This window comes from Camelus bactrianus, chromosome 4 (genome assembly GCF_048773025.1).
Source record: "Camelus bactrianus isolate YW-2024 breed Bactrian camel chromosome 4, ASM4877302v1, whole genome shotgun sequence".
NCBI classification, from domain to species: Eukaryota; Metazoa; Chordata; class Mammalia; order Artiodactyla; family Camelidae; genus Camelus; species Camelus bactrianus.
In genome coordinates, this window is record NC_133542.1 from 74,001,549 (window position 1) to 74,019,612 (window position 18,064).

Sequence of the window (18,064 nt, forward strand, 5' to 3'; positions counted from 1 at the left end):
AGCAGTCGCTCATTAAACCCTGACATCGAGCCCAGGCGTTGGATGCTATCATTATCCCCATTTTCCAGCGGAGAAACAGAGGCTGAGCAAGATGAGTCCTTTGCCCGCGGTCACACAATAGGAAATGGTGAGACGGAGCGTGAGCCCAGGGCTGCTTGATTCTGAAGCCCTGAATCCCCACTGTGACTATAACCAGTGCTCCTCAAGATCTGAACGGAACCCTTGAAGTTGACCCATCATCCCATTTTACAGCTGAGAAAATCGAGGCCCAGAGAAGGGAAGAGGTTAGCCCAGTCACAGAGCAGCTGCTGCTGGAACCAGGCTTACGACTCCCACAGTTACTGCTCACATTTACTGAACACATACTATGTGCCAGCTTCTAAGTGCTCTACAGCATCCTTGCATGTAAATTTTACATTCCCCTAGGAAGAGAGAGACTTTTATTAGTCCTATTTTTCACTCGAGTAAACTGAGGCAGAGAGGGACAGTAGCTTACTCAAGGTCACACAGCTAATTAACAGGCGAGGTAGGACTCACGCCAGAAGAGTCAAGCTCTAGAGCCCTTATCCAATGCCACTTGTAGCCCCGCCTCCCTGCAGAGCCCAGGCTGGCCTTGCCTTGCAGCCCAGGGCCCAGGCAGCCAAGGGAATGTGGTCTGCAGGGTTGTTCCTGGGGCGTGGCTCCCAAGAGGCAAGGCAGGGCACAGCAGGGGCCCCCAGCTGGGTAGGTGCCACCTGAGCTGCGTTACCCAAAGAGACGGGCATGGAACTGGGGCTGGCAAGCCCAGACGGCCCCAAATCCATTAGCCCCCTGCCTCTGCAAAGAGAAGTTTATCCAACAAAATGCAGACGAGCAAAGAACACGTTTTGCTTTATGTGTCTCTTGTTGTAGGCAGTGCACATCTTGGGAGATGTGTGGATGAAAGGCACCATATAAAATGCAATCAATTATGAATCACCATTACTGAATTAATCACATGTATGATTAATACAGTAATAATAATTAATGGGAGTGTGGTCTGGAGATTAGAGCAGAGAACTGGCAGGGAGGAGCTGGGAAGCTTCTTACAGTTTCTGCCACTGCCTGGAGGTGTCACCTTGGGGGATGCCCTGGGCCTGGGTCTCAGTCTCTCTCCTCCTGTGGAAGTACGGGGCCCAGGGATGCCTGCAAACCCTTAGATGGTCCTGGGCTGGTTCCCAGGATCTTACCATCTACTTACAGCGTATCTCAACTGCTCAAGGTCAAGGGAACAAATCCAAATCTTGTCTGGCATAACTGAGCACAGAGTGAACCAAGAAGAGGGTGGGAACGTGGTGGGGGTGGCTTTTGAGCTTACTTTAAAGCTTGACTTTAATCAGTGGTGTGAGCTAATTTTATCTGCCCATCCTTTAGTCTGCCTGCATTGGGATTTGCCTTCTCTTGGAAATCCCCAGAGGGGCTGGACCTCATTGCATTACCTCACATTGCAAAGCTGGTGGAGCATTTTGGAGTGCGACTTTATAATTTCCTGTTACCCGTCTATCCCATCCACGCATATTCCTCACTGTAAAGGACTCAAGCAACAGACAAAGAATATGTATGTAATAAAGCAAGTCATTCCCGCATCTCCCCTGCTCATACTTTGGTGTCTTTATTTTACATATAAATATATGTGTGTGTGTGTGTGTGTAGAGATATGTATATATCTTTCTCTATATGTAATCTCCTTTGTTTAAGAAAACATAGATGGAATAAAATTAAATGCATTTTTCTGCAGATGTTTTTTGATAGTAGATTCCACATACACAATTCAAATTAACACTGTGCAGTGAAGCCAAAATCCCCCCAATGAAGAGGACGATTAGGCTGCTGTGAGGGGGACCCAGCAATTATTGGGGGGTATTCATTAACGCTCTCCTGCCCCTGGTAGTCAGCTTCTTTTCATCCCTGCAGAGAGGTCATTTGTCATGAGATACTTTAATGAAGTTTAAAAATGAGCGTCCCTTGACCACCTGGTCCCTACATGGCTGGAATCTTATTTGTTTTCCATCTTGGAAGATAAGCACTTTATTTGTCACTGGAAAGGAATGCTGGCTCCTGGAGACTGCCAAGGTCTGCTGTCAACTCAGGACCACTGCACAGGGACCACATTCCGGGGTAAACGCACTCATCATGCAGATGGAGGAACTGAGGCTCCTAGTGGGGAAGTGACCACCCCAGATCACGTAGCTAGTTCAGGGCTGAGCCAAGAAAAGCCCATTATCCTGATTCTCGGGTCAGCCCTCTTTCCACGATCCTATAATTTCGAGATTATGGGGGGACCAGAAGACAGGTTCAGGATTAGGTCCCTGAAAAAGCCTCTTGGCATCAGCTTGTTGGAGAGGCAGGGAGTACTGGGGAGAGGAGGGCGGCAGAGGTGATTTAAACATTGTTTCCCAAGGCACAGAGCTTTGCACATGGGTCAATTAAACCATCTGGGAAATAACAGAACGTCCCAGCCCCTCCACTGTGTTTAGGCAAACCACAAATAAGAAGCACCCTCCTCTACGTCCTGTTGGCTGTCCTGACAGCATCCAGTCTCAGTGATGATGGAGGAGCAGGGCGTTTCCCAGGAATTGATGACCCTGCCGGGGGGTAACAGCAGGCTGAGGGCCGATCCCGGTCATCACTCACCCTGCCTGCGTGGGAGCCCCACACTGTGCCCTTCACTGCTGCCTGCAGGCCAAATGCTTAAAAATCAAATTGCTGAGATGTGTTCTCCTCCTGCAAGAGTTTCCTCCTGCTGGACGCTTTGAGGCCAGGGAGCAGGTAAGCAGGGGCTGGCGGGCATCTGGACAGCTTTGGCGGGGTGAGGGGCTGTCCAGTGGGAGGGATTTGAAAGCAGTTGCAGGAGGAGGCACTCGAGAGCCTTGTTTTGCCTGCTCCTTGGAGAAGGAAAGACTCACCATTCACATCTCACAGATGGGGAAACTGAGGCCCAGAAACAATGTCGTGCCCCAAGTTACCCAGTAAGTCGGGGGTGTCAGAGCACCACCTGGAGCCTGAGAGCCCTTCCTGCCTGGCTGGAGTCGTTCTCAGCTGTGTGACCTTGGGCAAGTTGATTAACATCTGGGACTTTACCAATAGGAGTTAAGTCACAGGTCTGTTGGGAAGAATCAGTGGATAATACACATAAACTGGTTTGCATGGATCCCGGCACAAAACAGGTATTCGATAAATGTTAAATTATTATTATTATTAAAGCAGATGACAGTCTTTAATTCTGCATCCTCTGCCTGTTCTGTGACAACGGTCTCCATGTTACTTGGCAGCACAGCCCTCTCTCCAAGGGTAGGGAGAACTAAGAGCAAGGAAGGGTTAAGGTGAAGGTAAGAGGTGGCAGAGGGGTGGAGCCCTCAGGTACCACATCTCGCTTCTATTCCTGACACCCTCTGTGACCTTGGGCCAGTCCCTCTCTCCCTCTCTCTCTGTCCTCAGGCTCTTTGTTTTTGATGCATCCAAATGGCAATGCTGGCTGCTTCAGCCCTGCAGTCAGAACCCACCCGGAGGAAGGCCAGGAGGACCTGAAAACCACATGTCCCCCTGCAAGATGCAGGAACCTGTCCCCACAGGCCTGGGAGGCAGCCGGGAAGGAAATCTCCAGGGGGTTGAAGAGCCCAGGGCTGCCCAGTGATGCCAACTCCTTGGCCTCTGCCCTGGCCCCTGCAGGAGTCCTCCCACACCCTCCTCCCAGGCTTCCCAGAGAGTGAGGCCCCTCCTGCCCCCCTACTCCACACTCCCTCCCGAGCTGGCTTGGCTCCTTCAAAAGCAGGGCCCATCAGGGTGGAGGCGGCGATGTGTCAGCTGGTATTCAGTGTGGCTCAGATCGCTCCCCCTCCCCATCTCCCCAAATCCACCCACCCACCCCTTTACCCACTGCTTGGGGCCTTCTGGGTGGCAGCACTTCACAGAGGGAGACAGAGCAGCAGCCTTGAGCCCTTGGCTGTTGGGGGTGGGCGGACTGACTCACTTGGCCCCCTCCCTGGTGCCGATGGGGCAGCCCCCACACCCACCGGCGCTGGCACCCGGTCAGGCCCCTGGGATCTGGAAGAGAAAGCTGCAACCCCGCGGCGCCTGACCCGAGCTGGCTGGGGATGAGCTCTGCGCTCAGGGACCCGCTGGCCCCAGGGCCGGAAGGAGATGTGTAGGCTGCGACCCCCCCAGAGCAGGCTCGCTCCCGCGGCAGCCTGCTGGAGCCACCCTGGCCGCGGACCCGCCGGGACGCCCCTGCTCGCGGCGCCCCTCCCCGGGCCGTGGCGCGTCCCCCGAGTCTCGCAGTATTTTCTTCCTGCACCTTTAAGAAGACCGTTGCTCCGTGGTGGGATGGTGTGTTAAAGCCACACAGAGGAAGTTACGCAGCCCGGATCAGACCGAGAGATAAAAGCCCCGATGGTGATCGTGAGTGATGGCAAGAGGATTTAGCCTCGGCATTAACTTGGAGCGGAGTGCAGGGGGGCAGTGAAACGCCCCGCCATCTGGCCCGCGCCGCGCCGGGGGGATGCCCCGGCGCCCCGACGAGAGGCTGCGAAGCCCACCCGGGCCGGGGGCTGCCTGGTGCCCGAGCGCGGGTCCTCTCCGAGCCGCCCAGGGGGCCCCAAAAGTTTGCACTTGTTAGCGGCGACCTCCCGCTCGGCCGGGGCGGGCGATGCGGGCGGCGCGGGCGGCCCCCTCCCCCGGCCCGCGTCTCCGGGACGGCTGCGGGTGGCCCCCCCGGCGGCCGGAGGGCTCCCCAGCCCCGATCTGACGGCCGCGGCGGCGGCGGCCTCAGCGGCAGCGGGAGCGGCGCGGAAAAGGAGCACCGGCTCGCAGCCCTCCGGCCCTCGCCCCCACCCAGCGCCAGCCAGACGGGGGAGGCAGAGCGCCAGAGGGTGGCGGTCCTCGGCCTCCCGGGTCTCCGCTCCGGGAAGCTGCTCCGAGCTGGGGTAAGGCGGGCGGGGAGAGCCCGGGAGGCGCGGGGGGAGAGATGCTGCAGCTTTGCAAGCCTGGTTTCATTTTTAAAGGGCTTGGGTGACCATGCAGGCTTTCCCGGGGCCCAGGAGCCACTAAAGCAGCCCAGCAAAGGCTCGGATGCAAAAGTTATTTGGTGGCGGCTGTTACTAGCAGAGGACCGGAGTCTCTTGGAGAGGGGTGTGTGAGTGTGCATTTGTAGCAGCATCTTAAAGGTGTAGCTTGTCTTTCTGGCTGCCTTTTCCTCACCAGGGTCTTTTTCCATCGCGTGTGTGAGTGAGTGGTGGGGATGGCTGTTGCAAGAATGCCTGGATGTGTTTGTGAAAAGAAATTAACCCTTCTCTCGCGCCATTCCCCCACCCCAATTTAACTGCCACCATCTAGAGCCACCCCTCTTCCTCCTATCCCCTTCCCCTCTCTCTGAAAACTGGGTGTTTGTGAGTTGCACAGTGAAACTCTGGGTTCCAGCCACGGCTAGAAACTTCTTTCCGTGCCCTGGAGGGCTGAGCTAATGGGGAGGGGTATGTGCCTGGACGGGCTTGGGGACAGTGTGGAGTGGAACCTCCAAATGGGTGGCACGCAGCTGGTGAGAGCAGAGGCTGCGCCGGAAGGCGGGAAGCGGACCTTGGGCTGAGGGGTCCGCCCAATCCGGAGTAAGTTGCCTGCCTGGGGCAGGGGAACAGCGGAGGTAGGGTCGCGCTGGCAGCATCGCTGGGGCAAAGATGCAACTAACTCGTAGGCACTTTGCTAGGTGCCTTCTAATTAAGGGAGGCGGTGCAAATGAGGGGGCATCCTCGGTACTGGCCGGGCCTTTGTTAAAGGCGTGATTATTAATTGCTCCCGCGGCTTGCACTCAACTTCGGGAAGACAAAAGCAGCCGCCGGATTGCCAGGCACGTCCCGATAGGATGCACGACGTTTGCAGCCGGGACCGTGTCCCTTGGCGGGGAGATGACCCCGCCCGCCTGCCCCGCGCCCCAGCCCCGAGTCCCGGCCCCAGCCGCCCAGCCCAGGCGTCCTCCTCGCGCCTGACGACCCGCGCTCAACTTTTCGGGGCTCCTTGGCCGCCGAGAGGGCGTGGAGGGTGCCGGGACTCTGATGGGGCTCCCATTCCGGGGCTGGGGGCACCAGCGCGCCGGAAATGGGATGCTCGCTCTGGCAAGGGTGAGCCGGGCACCTACTGGACCCGGCCCGGGGCGGAGGGGCTGGAAGGTGACCCTAGCCCGCGGGGGGGGGGGGGGGTCCCTCCTGACCTTTTTCCCTCCTGATCCCTGGCACCACTCCCTGAAGACAGATTTCACTTCCCTCCACTGTCCCCGCTGGGAAGGAAGACGGAACTTCGGGGTGGGCTGGGCCCTGGGAGAAGCCCCCAGGACCCCCTCTCCAGGGACGCCCCCAGGGGCTCTGCGTCCTCCGAGGGAAGTTTCCCCCGAGGCGAGGGCGCAGCTGGCAACTCCGGGAGGAGCCAGCTTCCAGCCCAGCCAGCTCCGAGAGGCGCTAATTCAATAAGACAGAGAAATCTGAGTTCAGAAATCCTGGTAAAATCTAATTTTCGCGTTTTAATACCCTGGCTATCAGCCCCCCTCGGTTCCTGAGGACTCTTAAGAGAAAATAGAGAGCATTGATTCTATTTGTTTCTGGGAGCTGCAGTTTCTTAATAATATCAGGTGAAGATTTATTTTCCAAGGAGAAAACCATCCACCAGGATACCACCTCTTACTCTGAAATTTCCCCTCCTGGCTCCTCACTCCCTGCTTTCCACCTAATTATTCCGGAGACTCTTGCATCTCTCCTCCTCCCCGTTTTTCTTTTTGGCAAAACCCGGCAGTAATATTCCCGTGCTGAGCTCACAATCCCCTTATGATGCCAGGAACGCCCCATTGATTGACTAGTTGCAAACACATTTATTACTCCCTGCCCCCCACCAGCAGATTTTGTTGTTGTTAGTTCCCCCCACCCCATTTTCCCGGGAATGCATGGCATTTAAGCCAACGGAACTGCAAAGCAATTAATAGGTTTGCGAGGCGTGCTGCCACGCCGCTCGATCGCCCGGGCCTCCTGGCCTCCGGGTCTCGCTGCCTCCCGACGCCTGGCCGCGTCCAGCGCGGTCCAGGCCTGGAGCAGCCCGGGTCCTGCAGATGAAGGAAGCCCGCGGCTGGGCCCTCCCTGCCAGCCGCAGCCTGGCACCCTGGTGTCCTGCATCAGGAGCGCCCTACCTGTTAGTGAACAGTTGGGAGTCCGAGGCTGGAAGAATTAATTAGGGACATGCTGTTTTCTGGGCAACACGAAGCTCAGAGAGAGGCATCCAAACCTTTGCCGGCCGCGCTATTTTATTTTTACTACATTTTCTCAGGTTGTAAAAATAGTCTCCAGGCGAGTTCTTTCTGAGAGTTTTCTAGCGAGGAGCACAATTCGAGGCCGGGCAGGCTCTCTAACACGTTTCTCTTTAAACAGCCAGAGGTGAGATGTGAAAATGTGGTCCCCCTTGGCTCCTCATTCATCTCCATCAAGAACCCTTCAGCCAGAGAGAGGGGCTGCCTTAATGCGGATTTATGATTCCCCCAGCCGGGAGTGTGGGGCACAGGCTGGCGACTTCTCCTGGGGAGGTGCTGAGCGGCCGGCCCTCTTTGGATGATGTCCACCCCTTCGGTTTGTCATTTCTGGCAGGAGTATGTTTGTGTCTGGGTGGAGGATGGAGTTTCATGGCAACATAGTTAACTCTTCAGGACCTTGTGTGTACAATGGCTGAAGAGGCTGTCAGGTGAGAGTCAGGTGAAGTGAGCACCGATGCCGTGGCAGTTTGGGAATTCAGATGCAATAATCATCAACGTAATAACCAGAATTAATAATACAGGCGCTTTTGCTGTGACTCATTGCAGTAACCTTTGCCCTATTGGCTAGTGTTTTGGCCCAGGATCCCACACTGGCTGGACTCAAACTCTCCTGTTGATAAATCAAGCATCTGGGAACACACCACGTTACCAGTCGTGTTTTTCACAATGGAACATTCATCTTAGTTATATCTATTTGGGCTTTTAAATAATTACCAGTAGCTTAAAGCAGGAAGGCAATAATCCTAATGGTGACCTGTTTATAAACATACCCTCTAAGGTGATTGCAAAATTTGGGCCTTGATCAGAAAATCTATTATGACAAAGCATTGTCAATTCTGTCAGTCTTCAACATCCCTAGTTTCTTGCAGTTAAAAATGACATTCACCGTATCAGAGTGCTGGAGAGAGGTTTATTGGCGCCTGATTCTTAATTGCTGGCCCAGGGTGTGTACCTGCCCACACGGTCTCCTCTGCACCGAGAGTCAGAGTCTCATCTCTGCCTCCAACAGTCTTGACATTTTGACTTGTCAGTTGTCATATTTTAAAGCAACCATTCAGTCTCAGCTCCCGGGGGTGTTTTTGGAAAGTCACTGACCCCACGCAGGGGCACTTCTGCTGACCCGAACACCCTCGTGAATAAGAGGAAAGCACACCGCCTGTGTCATGAGGGACCCGATCTCCAAATGTGCAACTCCAATGTTAATAAAAATAACCCGGTTTCCTTGGGAGACCTTGCTAATGCAGCCTCATTTTTTTGCGCATTTTGCGGGAGAGCTTTTGTTCTTACACATCTTCTTCCCCCCACTTCTCTATTTAATTTGATGCAGGTGTTGTTGCTAATGAGGTCTCTCTCCTCCCTTCTTACAATGAAAGACAAGCCAGACCCCGGGTACCTGGATGGGTTGGGAGCTCATGTCTCAGAAACTTCATAGTAAGTTGCAGATGGCTACCAGCCAAGGTCAGCTGGCCCCCATTAGTGCCTGTCCCCACCCAAGCCTAGTCAAATAAGCTTCTCCCCAGTTAATACCTCGGTAGCGTTTTTGTGTTTCAATCCAGCCGTGCAATTGTTGTCGCTTTAAGCCCTTATGAAAAGAAATCTCTTTTATTGGTCTGAGATGCCAAGTCCAGCCCCATAGAGGGAACATGTTTGCAGCTAACAGGTACACCTCCTGATTTTATTTTATCTTTACAACACAGGCCGGAGGGTTGTTTTGCAGTTGCGTTGGCACATCACACATTAAGGGCGCTTTAAAGACCTGGATTGATTGGAAGGACCAAAATTAAAAGCAATCTGATCCGGCCTCATGCCAGATCCCTGCGGATTTTCTCCCTATCCCATTTCCATCCACTGTCACAATTTGAGAGTCTGCCTGATTTGATCAGATTCACCTCTGGGAGAGGTGTGATGCCAAGGTTAGGAGGACGCAAAGTTGTGGGCAACTTTGTGATCTGCCCATCAGCAGTCTGAGAAACGCTGGCTCTGAGTTTTCCATATCGGCCTTTTGGAAAAAACAAGGTCCTCGCTCTTTGCAACCTGGCAGCGCTCGAGGCCCTGGGACATCCGGCCTCCGTCGCCTGGTAGATGTGGCATTTCCATGCTGAGGCTGCGAGTCCCGCCTGACCGAGTCACTGCCTCTCCAGGCCCTCTTCGGGCTGTGCCCCTGTGGACTGCGCCGCCATGCTGCACCTGCTGGCTCTTTTCCTGCACTGCCTCCCACTGGCCTCTGGGGACTACGACATCTGCAAGTCCTGGGTGACCACGGATGAAGGCCCCACCTGGGAGTTCTATGCCTGCCAGCCCAAGGTGATGCGCCTGAAGGACTACGTCAAGGTGAAGGTGGAGCCCTCCGGCATCACATGCGGGGACCCCCCTGAGAGATTCTGCTCCCACGTAAGTCAGCCCACCGCTGTTTTGTTTGCTCAGGCCAGGTGGGAGGGGCTCTGGGAGCGGACCTTCGGGATGGGTGAGCAGAGAGGGAGGACCAGGATGCAAGGTTGACTTTCTTGCATCTAGGTTTGGGACCAGGTCTCTGTCCCACCTGGGAAATGTGCCAAAGTGAAGGCCAGCCTGAAGATGCTGGGGTCACGTGACATCATCCATGGTGGGGAACTTCTTGGCCAGGTGATCACTAGAACCTCTCGTCTCGGGGAGAACCATAGTAGTCACATTTCCCCAGCCTCACAGGGAAGCCCCACCTCCCCCGTAGGAAGTCAGCATCCAGGGCAGGCAAGTGAGCAAGGTACTACTTGCAAGGTTGCATTCTGACCTCCCTCCATTCGTCCTTTCTGCGGTGCAACCTCCTATTCCATCCAGTCCAACCTGGAAGATTTGCCAGGTGGGGGTATGCCAAGCACCGAGCAGACACTTTGTGGGCAAAGGCTTGACGGAAGTGCAGAGGGGATTCATGAGGGAGCAAGGAGGGGGTCAGACCAGGGCAGACAGTGTGGGCGATGCCCTTTCCAATTCCGTCCCCACGGTCAGTGACCACAGTCAGTGGTTAAGCCAGGGGGCAGGAAGACTTTCAGGTGTCGTCATTTGAGTCCCTAGTTGGAGAAAGACAGGTTCTTAGAGCCATGGCGCACATCAGTATTCAAGTGATATTAACACCAACAACAGCAACAGTAATAACAGCCGGGGTCATTTACGTGAGCCCCTTGAATGTGGGGGCTGAGGGCTCAACACGAGTCATCCCACAGAGTCCTCCCCTCAGCTCGACCAGACTGATCCTGTGTTGTCTAAAGCGGGCGTTTCGGCAGGTCGGCTCTTGACCCCCGGCGTCTCCGGGCCTCCGTTCTACCGCCGGTACAGTGCGTACACTAACGGCGCACACTCAGGTCGCTCTAAGGACTGAGTAAGCTAATTTACACCAACATGCTCAGAAGAGGGCCTGGCACAGAGCTAGTGCCCCTGGATGTGAGCTATTGTCACTCCTGTTGTACAGATGGGGAAACTGAGGCCTGAAGTCACAGCCCAGGGCATGCTGAAGCTGTGACTTGAGGGGCTGGCTCCAGAGTTAACTGAGCAAAACTGCCTCCCGAGAGGTGCCTTCCCCCTGGGCAGAGCTCTGCAGGCCCCGGCGGGGCAGGAGGCCGGGCAGAGCCACCAGGCTGCAGGCACTGATGGGAGAGGCTGTGTCATCCTCGGTGGCTGCTGTCTCCATGTGTCCTGGGGGTGGGGGCATGTGGTGCCTCTGGGCTCTGGATTCATGGCTGGACTGAGTGGGTGTGCCCACTGTGCTCCTGAGGATGCTTCAGTCCTGCCCCAGAGCAGCCAGCCTGGGAAGATAGGTTCCCACTTGGACAGCCAGTGGTCAGTAGGCTGTCACCGTGGGTGGTGGCTGGGCTGGCAGGAGCCGCTTGGGAGAGTCAGGGGTGGGAGGAGAAGGCAGCAGAGGGCCAGGAGCTGAGGCGTGGACAGTCTGTGAGGATCACTGCACTGGGGACCCCAGTGCTTTGCTGGCTCAGGGACAGGCAAGGGAGCTGGTCCCTGAAGGTCAAGGGTGAGGCCAGCATGGGCAGAGCCCCACTCTGAGCCCGCACCTCAGGCTGACTGCCCACCGCAGCTCATTGAGGACCCCCCATACGCTCCCTGAGCAGACTCAGCCGCTGCCTCTTGTATTAGCGTCTTGACTGTACTTCTCCTTTTAAATATTAATCATTGCCTTAATGTGCTGGGGGAGGGGGCATGGGGCAGGGCAGCTAAACCATAAATCGCTGCACCAGCTTCTGGTCAAGGGCTTGAGGGTGGAAATGACCATCACATGCAAGTCTGAGGCCCTCTCCTGGCCAAAGCTGGTTCAGGATGCCCTTGGCACTGGGCCTCTGCCCTGCCCCACTCTGACACAGAGATCCCAGCACAGCTGCTGGGGTGGGGTGGTCACCCCGTCACAGTCCTGATGCTGCCTGGCTGGTGTCCTCGAGCCCTGGGGTCTGGAAGGAGCTTCTGTTCCCTTCTTCTCCTCTCCTGGGATGACCGGTAAGGAGGACAGGAGGAGGAAGAGCATCTCCACATCTCCTGCCTGGGTGGGTCCTCAGTGTCTCGGCACCTGTCTGATGGACTTGAATATTTCATTGTGGGCCATCATCCAGCTCCGCCTTTGATTACAAATGTGCAGCCGGTGAGGATGGGGACGCTGCCTTGGCAGGTGGAGGGCAGGCTTTTGGGGGGCCTGGCTTCTGCAGGGAGGAGGGGGGTCACCCCCAGATGGATTCAGACGCCCACACCACCACTTACTGCAGTCTCCCCTGCACAGGATCTGTGCGTGTCTCATTAGACCATCTCTAGGATGCTTTGAGGTGGGTACTGTTCTAATCCCATTTTAGGGATTAGAAAGTGTTGGCTAAACCCTGCCAAGGTCACTCGGTCTGGAGGGCGGGCGGGGAGCGCGTGTGCAGCCAGTGCTCGTGCCTCCCCACCAGGCGCCCCACCCCCGTCCCTCTCTGAGCTTCAGTGAAGTAGAGATGACACTGAAGGCCTGTCACGGTGCTGGCGCAGCCCCGCCGTGCGTGTCCCGGCATGTAGTAGGTACTCAACGTGTGGGAGCTGTTATTTGTTTGTTATTGCTGTTACACCCTCGGTGGGGTCCCTACCTTTGCCTCTTTGCCTCTTTCCAGCCTTGAGGCCACACTTGTATTTCTAGTCTCAGGGCAGCAGGTGGTGGGTGCATCCTCAGGAAGTTTAAACTACCTCAGCCACAGCCTTTGATGCTAACCCGCCACTAGGGGGCGCCCTAGTGGCACCCAGGTGGATGCTGGACCCAGTGGGTCCCCGTTTCCCCGCACCCCTCCTGCAGTGGGTGCTGGGCCTGTCCCAGCATTCATTCAACCGGACCGTGAGCCCTGGAGCACCCCAAGGAGGCAAGAGGGGCCAAGGGGCAACTGCCCCTTTCAGGGTTCAGGATGCAGACCCTCTCTCCCCACTGGGCACTTGTCCTTCTGCAAGGCCACCTGAGAGCTGAATTGTAAATTCCAGCCTGGTGAGGAAGGGGAGGGGGTGGGAAGACCAAGATAAATGAATAAATAAAAACCTATTGGCTCTAAATGCACAATGAGAATTAATAGGGCTGAGCTCTCAACCAAGGATTCTCAGGCAAGGGCAAAATTTCAATGGGAGCTGCTGGAGAAGGCGGGCGGCCCCTCACCCCTGACTCCAGGTGCCTGGCTGGCCCTCTCCAGCCTGCCGAAGCTGCAGGGCCAGGAAGGAGGGAAAGGCTTCGCAGCCCCTCACAGAACCCCTTTGGGACGCGGGGGGCATCGCTGGGCACGGGGAGCAGCCCCTCCAGCACTCCAAAAGAGAGATTGTCAGCCAGCTGCTCGAGAACCATGAAAGCAAGAGGGAAAGCCGCTCCTCGTGCCTCTGGGGAGGGGCGGTGAGGAGAGCCAGGCAGGTGGTGTTGACAGTGATCCCGCAGCTAACTCCCCATGTGCCACCCGAAGCATAGTCCTCGGACTCACCTTGTTAGAAATGCAGACTCCCAGGCCGTGCCCCCAGACCTGCTGAGCCAGAAGCTGCATTTTAACAAGACATCCAGGGGATTCGGATGCTCGCAGGGTTCGATCTCAGCAACACTGCCTTCAGTGGGCCTGTGGTTCCCACGGGATCTCTGCAGGGGAGGGGGGAGTCGCTGCTGAGAGAGAAAGGGAAAGAGCAGGAGGTGTGGGGGGGGTCCCCGGAGTGAGGGGTGGAGCTGGAGCTCAGGGTCCTGAATGCTGGGGACCCGTGGAAGGTTCCAGAGAAAGGAAGGTGGTGTGGTGTCCCGACGGGAGCCACAGGCCTGGAATCTGAAGACGTGAGCTTGCATACCAGCTTTGCTGCTTGTGGGCTGAGTGGTCTGGGGCGAGGCTCTCCATTCTCCGAGCCTCAGTTTCCCCATCTGTGACGGGGGATGATGGGAGTGGCAGCCTTGCCCCCCTCACCACCTCCCTGGGAGAAGGCAGTGCCTCCTCAGAACACCTGGAAGTGCTCGGATGGACCGAGGTCTCTTTAGTGTGGGGCTTTGATAGGGCCGTTTATCCAGTCTTGATCATCTTGATTTTTCCACGGGGAAATGCGTGAACGTTAAATGTTTCATCTTAGAGGACACTTCAGCGCACAGAGGCGCCTGGGAAGAGAGGACGGTGAAGGCGCACCTTTGAGCCCACGTCTTCCTCAGAACCGGTTCTACCTTCTCTGTGCCTCACTTCACCCAGATGCAGAGCACATGGCCCCATCCATCCCCCGGGGGTTGGCTGGGCCAATTACTGCAGCTGGTGGGTGGTTCCTGGAGGCCTCAAGCCCTTCCCCACCATGACCTTGAACATCACGTGCAGAATCAAGGTCACAGATGCCCTGCCTCCTGCTAGACTGTGATGTTGGAAAAATGTTTCCATCCAGCAGCACCCAGCTCACCAGCCCCCTGGCTCAGGCCCCTTCCCCATGTATTCTGGCCCCAAACCTACAGAGGGGAGAGCGGGGACTCCCTTCCCCAGCCTCTCTCATCTCCCCATCACACCCCTCCTGTCCCAGACCTCATGTCAGGCACCACCAGTGCAGAAGTGAGGTGACTCTTACAGATCTAAGCAGACAACAGAAGCACAGTGGACGTTAAGTTTGGTGTACAACCAACAGCGAGGTGGGGAGACAGGCCTAAAGCAATAGGAGCTTGAGAAGGGGGCCGAGGCCGCCTCCCCCCAGCCCTCCGGCTGCAGCTCACCACGAAGTTTCTGAACTTTCCACTGCCTCCTCCACTCAGAATTCCTTCTTTGCTTCCTTCATTCCCGAGGCTTCCATGTTTACCTGAATAACCTTAAGTTATTTTTCAAAGTTCAGGTTGACCCCACCTCCTCCAGGAGGCTTTCCCTGACTCCCTAGCCCAGGTGGATAAAAGGCCCCATCTGGTCACATCCCTATCATGGTGCTCACTGGTATGGCCTAATGGTCAAGAGCTCAGGCCCTAGGGGCAGAGAGGTAGAGGTTGGAATCTCGTGCTGTGTGACCTTTGGCAAGAGGCTTAACCTCTCTGAGTCTCATTTCCTTAAATGGGACTATTGATAGAAGACATGTATGAAACTGTCGTGACACACAGTGCATGACACACAGTGCGTGACACACAGTGGATGCTCAATCCACTCTCGTTATTATGCTCCTGATGTTTGCCTCTCCCTTGGATTGTGAGCTCCTCAGAGGTGGGGCTCCCTTGTCTTTCCATCCTTCCCTCTTGGCCCAGTCTGCGCTCAGTAAGTGTCTACTGAACTCAAGGATGGGTGGGTGGAAGGACAGTGTGATCCAGGAAGGCTTCTGGGAGGAGGAGAGGTTAGGGTTGAGTCTCACAGGAAGCACTAGGGTTTTGATCAGGACGGAGGAGGCACTGAAAGCCTCTGCTTCTCTCCATTAGAGTCCCAGTTCTGTGGAATGTTTGAGCAGATGACATGGGGAGGTCTGCACAGCTCTGTCCTTAAGCAGGAAGTGACTTTGGAAGCTGAGCTTCACCCAGCCCTTAGTTAAAGCCACTCAATCTCTTGAAATGCCTGAGGCAGGGCCCAGCCTGGGACAAGAATAGTTCCATGCATGACATCTTGTTGCTCAGTGAAGTCTCCTTCCTGGGGAGCAGACAGTGACAGGATGGGGGCAGCGCTGCCTGCAAAGGCTGGCTCGTCCGAGTGAGAGCCTGGCCTCATAACTTTTCTTAAAGGAAGACGCCCCCTGGAGGGGGCGGGGTAGTGCCGGGGGAGGGAACGGGCCTGGAGGGGACATCTTTCCAAAGAGTGGTAGAGACTTGGAGGTTCTAAAACTCTACAGTTTCCGCCCCCCGCCACCCCCAGGCTCGTTGGCCTCTTCCTTCTCTACATTCCCTGGCCCTGATTTTCCACATATTCGCATTTTCCTCCTGTAACGCATGTATGGATCCATGGCCGGAGGGCCGGACAGGCGGGTGAGAACTTGGGGCTTGGGGAGGGGCAGACGGGGGCTCGCGCTCATCCTGCCCCTTCTGGGCTGTGGGACTTACCGTACTCTGAGCCTTGGTTTTCTCATCCAAAAACCGGGATGACGCTAAGCACGACCTCAGAGGAAGGCTGTACATCTGAGCTGAGACAAGGTGTGCAGAGCCCTCGGCTGGGCGCCCAGCACAAAATGAATGTTCCCCAAAAAGGGAAACTTTTTTTTTTCCCACCCTAGAATTTAGCCTGAGAGACAAAAGGAGGAAAAGTAGAGCAGAACAGACAGCGAGCGAGGAGCTGCTGGCCAAGTGTGTGCGGCGGGCGTGGTCAGCGGGGGGCGTGGTCGGCGGGGGCGTGGTCGGGGCGTGGTCGGCGGGGGTGCGGGCGCCCAGGTGGGGCGGTCTATGGCTTGAAGGGTTGGAAGGATTCAGATGAGCAATGGTTGGGCAGAAGGAATCGCTCGTGCAGAGACGCAGGAAGGGGTCTGGGAGACGCGAAGGTAGGATGTGCGGGTGCCACGGAGGGGACAAGCCACTCCATCTACTCGTTTCATTATAGCCCCCTCACACCCCATAATCCTGTGGGTGGGGATGTTACTGTGTCATCTGATGTAGAAATAGACCAAGCCTCCCCCAGTTCCTCTAAATGGTGGAGCTGGGGTTCAACCTTCCTCTGCCTGGCTCCTACTCACTCTCCGGTGTCAGGGGCGTGGGGACAGCGGTGTCAGCAGGAAACAGTGGGGAGGTAGAGACCTGAGGGGGCCCACAGGGCATGAACCACGGGGCTTGAACAGAGCTTGGCAGGCTCCAAGAAGCAGGTGCCAACCTATGGCCCCCTCACCCTCACCACTCAGCCGTCGCCACCCCAGGAAGGGGGTCCAGGCTACAAAGCTCTGTTCCTGTCACATAGCCCAGGACCTAGGCTTTCCTTCCTGCCTCCCACCTGGCCAGGGCCCACGTGGCCCACGAGGATGCCCGGCTCCTTCCTGGAGGGGACCTGAGTGACGAGGAAAGTGATGGGGAAATGGCAAATGATGCAGAAACTGATTCTGTTCGGCTTTGGTTTGCAGGCTCTGATTTGTTTTTCATCACAGCAGATTTGCTTAAATATATGAAAATGTGTTTCTAATTCTCCGATCACACACCAAATGCTGGAGCGGGGCCGGGCGGGGAGAGCGGGGTGGTGTGTCAGAGCAGAGAGAGTGCAGGATGTGAGCCAGGCCGGGCTGGGTCCTGGCAAAGTCTCCTTGCTGCTGGGCAGAGCCCCATAGCCTCAGTTTCCCCAACTATGCAGCGATAGGGCTCGGCTAGTTTAACCAGTTCGTCCAGAGTCCTGCTGGGTTGCAGATACGTTCTTGGATTTGGGGGAAATCTCTGCTGGGGTTCGGCCTTGGTCACAAACAGATGAAATGGGGGCTCCAGTGCAGATAGAGGGGTTCCGAGTGTGTATACACCTGTGTATATCCGAGTGTGTATCCACTAGGCTTTTCCCTGCCAAGTTCAAACCCCTTTATTAAAGTATTTTATCAAAGGAAAATACAAACAAAGAAAAACAAAGCTGAGTGCTAAAAATGTAATGGCCCATCACATCATTTCCCTCTGATTTCTGCTTCTAAATTCTTTAAAATTTTTTTTAAATTGAGATATCGTTGACATGTAACATTGTACACATTTCAGGGGTACAACATAATGATTTGATATAGGTACGTACTGTGAGATGATCACCACAGTAAGTTAACATCCATCACCACACACAGTTACACTTTTTTTTTCTTGTGATAAGAAAAAATTGAGGTGATATTCACCTAACAAGAAATCAACCATCACATTCTTCCATTGGGATAAAATAGATATAACATAAAATTTGCCTTTTAAACCATTTTTAACTGTAAAGTTCACTGGCGTTTTAGCTTATTCACCATGTTGTACAACCACCACCTCTGCTGGGTTCCAAGCTATTTTCATCACCCAGAAGGAAACCCCATCTCCATTAGCAGCACCCCCCCACCTCTCCCTCCCCCCAGCCCCTGGCAACCACTCGTCTGCTTTCTGTCTCTTGGATTTGCCTATTTCTTGACAGTTCATATAAATGCAATCATACAAGATATGACTTTTTGTGTCTGGGTTTTTCAGTCAGCAACATGTTTTCGAGTTTCATCCATATTGTGGCAGACCCCACGGCTTTGTTCCTTTTTACGACTGGCTGATACTTCACTGTGTGATCTACCACATTTTGTTCATCTGTTCATCAGTGGATCGGCATTCAGGTTGTTTCCACTTTTTGGCTATTATGAATAATAATGTTATGAACAGTTATATACAAGTTCTTGTGTGGACATACATTTTCATCT

At 55.2% G+C, this 18,064-nt stretch overlaps 1 protein-coding gene across 4 annotated transcripts in view; it reads left to right on the forward strand.

Moving 5' to 3' along the window:
* The first annotated feature begins 4,138 nt into the window (after positions 1-4,138).
* NTNG2 (netrin G2) overlaps positions 4,139-18,064 on the forward strand; it is a 70,556-nt gene continuing 56,630 nt past the window's right edge. The window contains exons 1-3 of one of the 4 annotated variants that reach the window (XM_074362449.1): positions 4,139-4,940; positions 8,625-8,728; positions 8,995-9,688. In XM_074362449.1, the coding sequence (XP_074218550.1) occupies positions 9,476-9,688 (213 nt within the window). In that variant the 5' untranslated portion in view covers positions 4,139-4,940; positions 8,625-8,728; positions 8,995-9,475. Of the gene's footprint in view, positions 4,941-5,598; positions 5,619-8,624; positions 8,729-8,994; positions 9,689-18,064 lie in introns of those variants that run through there. The other 3 variants (XM_074362448.1, XM_074362451.1, XM_074362450.1) reach the window with 3 other exon arrangements.